The sequence below is a fragment of the Epinephelus lanceolatus genome, chromosome 17 (assembly GCF_041903045.1).
Source record: "Epinephelus lanceolatus isolate andai-2023 chromosome 17, ASM4190304v1, whole genome shotgun sequence".
Lineage (NCBI taxonomy): Eukaryota > Metazoa > Chordata > Actinopteri > Perciformes > Serranidae > Epinephelus > Epinephelus lanceolatus.
The window spans coordinates 31,770,676-31,772,480 of NC_135750.1; the positions used below are offsets into that span (position 1 = coordinate 31,770,676).

Here is a 1,805-nt window from a genome sequence, read left to right on the forward strand (position 1 = left end):
GAGGATGATCTATTCATGTTGAGCTAATCCTGCAATAAAGATAACATCATCACCTTTATCTTTAAGAATCCAGTATTGAGGTCTCATCCAATAGCTTAGATGTTATGTATGCAAAACACAAAAAAACAGTCTGTTGCTGCAGCGAAGCGAATAGACTTTATTCAACAATAAATAGACTTTATGTAAATTATATACAACTTTTTTATCACATATAATAAAAATCACACATCAGATAAAACAACTCTGGATTGCACTTGTTTGGATTTTAAGTGTTTCAGTAGGAAAAGTCTATAGTTGGCAGCTCATCAGTAGAAACGTGGGTTGTGGATCATGAGGTGAGGAGGGTGGTGATGAGGCATCTGGACCAGCTGCGGGACTGGGAGCGGGTAAAAGGCCGGACCTGTCGCAGGGTAATGAGGTCGCTGTCCGGCCACGCTGTGGTACTGCACCGGGGGCAGAGGCTGGAACATCAGCGGTGGCATTTGAGGGGCGAGGTGGTCCTGCACCTCCCGTTTCAGCTTCATCCTCCTGTTCTGGAACCAGGTCCTTACCTGAGAGGAAGCAAAATACAGTCAGCATCCACAGCAATACTACACTCAGCGTTATTACACTAAAGTAAAACTTTATATAAATACACTGATGCATAGTCTCGGCTTACCTGAGTTTCTGTGAGGTTGAGCTTCTGCGCTGTCTTCACTCTCTCTCCAGCATCCAGATATTTGTGCTTGTTGAAGATCTTTTCCAGTTTGCTGATCTGCTCTGGGGTGAACTTAGTGCGCACGCGGCGCTGCGGTCCGTCCTTCTCCATGTCGCTCCCCTCATCCACCGAGAGACACTCAGAGGAATTCGCCTCGCTGTCATACCCGGATGAATACCCACTGATCTCTGAAACTGAGAAAGGAAAATGTGGTTACAAACACCGCTCATGCGTAAAGACGCACAATATTTGGTTTGAATTAAGGAGTTTTAGGCTACTATACTACTAAATACTTACTTGGTGAGGCGCAGCTTGTAGGGTGAGAAAGTGAGCACAAGCTGGAGTCCTGCCCGCTGCTCTCCACTAGCTCCGTGTGTTCAGCGGGCTTTAATGCTTTGGGTTTTGGCTGCAGGTAACCCTTGCCAAAAGTCGGCGGGCGCGGCTGCACCATGCAGGGAATATGGGGTCTGCAGGTCGACGAGGTGTCCGTGCCAGCTCCGTGGTCTTCAGACGGCGCGTTGTGGTGATGGCTCTGGGCCAGCCAGTCCACAGAAAAGTATTTCACCATGTTCGCAGTGCTGCTCAGTGACCTGTAAATCCACTGAATGCCAGAGGGAGTGTGTGGTGGTAGCCTCTGTCCAGGGTCAGCTTTTTATAGGGGCCCTGGCCCCTTGCTTGCTTACAATTTGCATATGTAGAGGCCCTTGTTAACGCCTGATCGATCCCGATGATTAGAGGTTAATGGCTCGTTATTGAAGTCTTTACATATCCTGTGAGTGTGTGAAGACCTGGCGCCGCCGAGTCTGTGAGAACCCTCCTGAGCTCATACATTTGTCCGCCCCGACTGAAACCAGGGGCTCTGCAGAAACAGCTGCATGTCCTGCAGAGGTGGAGACATGCTTTCATGTTGCTGCTGCATACAGTAGCACCGGAGGAAAGGTGTCAGAATGGCCAGACTTCTAAGGCTGGGCTCAGTCAGGGCTCTCATTTTGAACTATATGACTGATCTAATGTATTATTTAATCTCTGTATGAGTTATCCAATATAGTTGAAATTTAAGCATCAAGACTGGTGGAAAGAAGCACTGAGGATTAAACACCTAATTCCC

General features: G+C 47.9%; 1 protein-coding gene across 1 annotated transcript; it reads right to left on the minus strand.

The window, feature by feature from the left end:
• Positions 1-264: 264 nt before the first annotated feature.
• On the minus strand, positions 265-885 carry vox (ventral homeobox). Its single transcript, XM_033612382.2, has 2 exons — positions 659-885; positions 265-551 (listed from the first exon to the last, which is right to left on the minus strand). The coding sequence occupies exons 1-2, from the start codon at positions 806-808 to the stop codon at positions 306-308; spliced, it is 396 nt and encodes a 131-aa protein (XP_033468273.2). The 5' UTR covers positions 809-885; the 3' UTR covers positions 265-305.
• Between the last annotated feature and the right edge of the window lie 920 nt (positions 886-1,805).

Coding starts and splice junctions, on each gene's coding strand:
- vox (XM_033612382.2), bottom strand. CDS start 808: ATGGAGAAGGACGGACCGCAGCGCCGCGTGCGCACTAAGTTCACCCCA. Junction 552..658: donor TCAACCTCACAGAAACTCAG/GTAAGCCGAGAC, acceptor GCTTCCTCTCAG/GTAAGGACCTGGTTCCAGAA.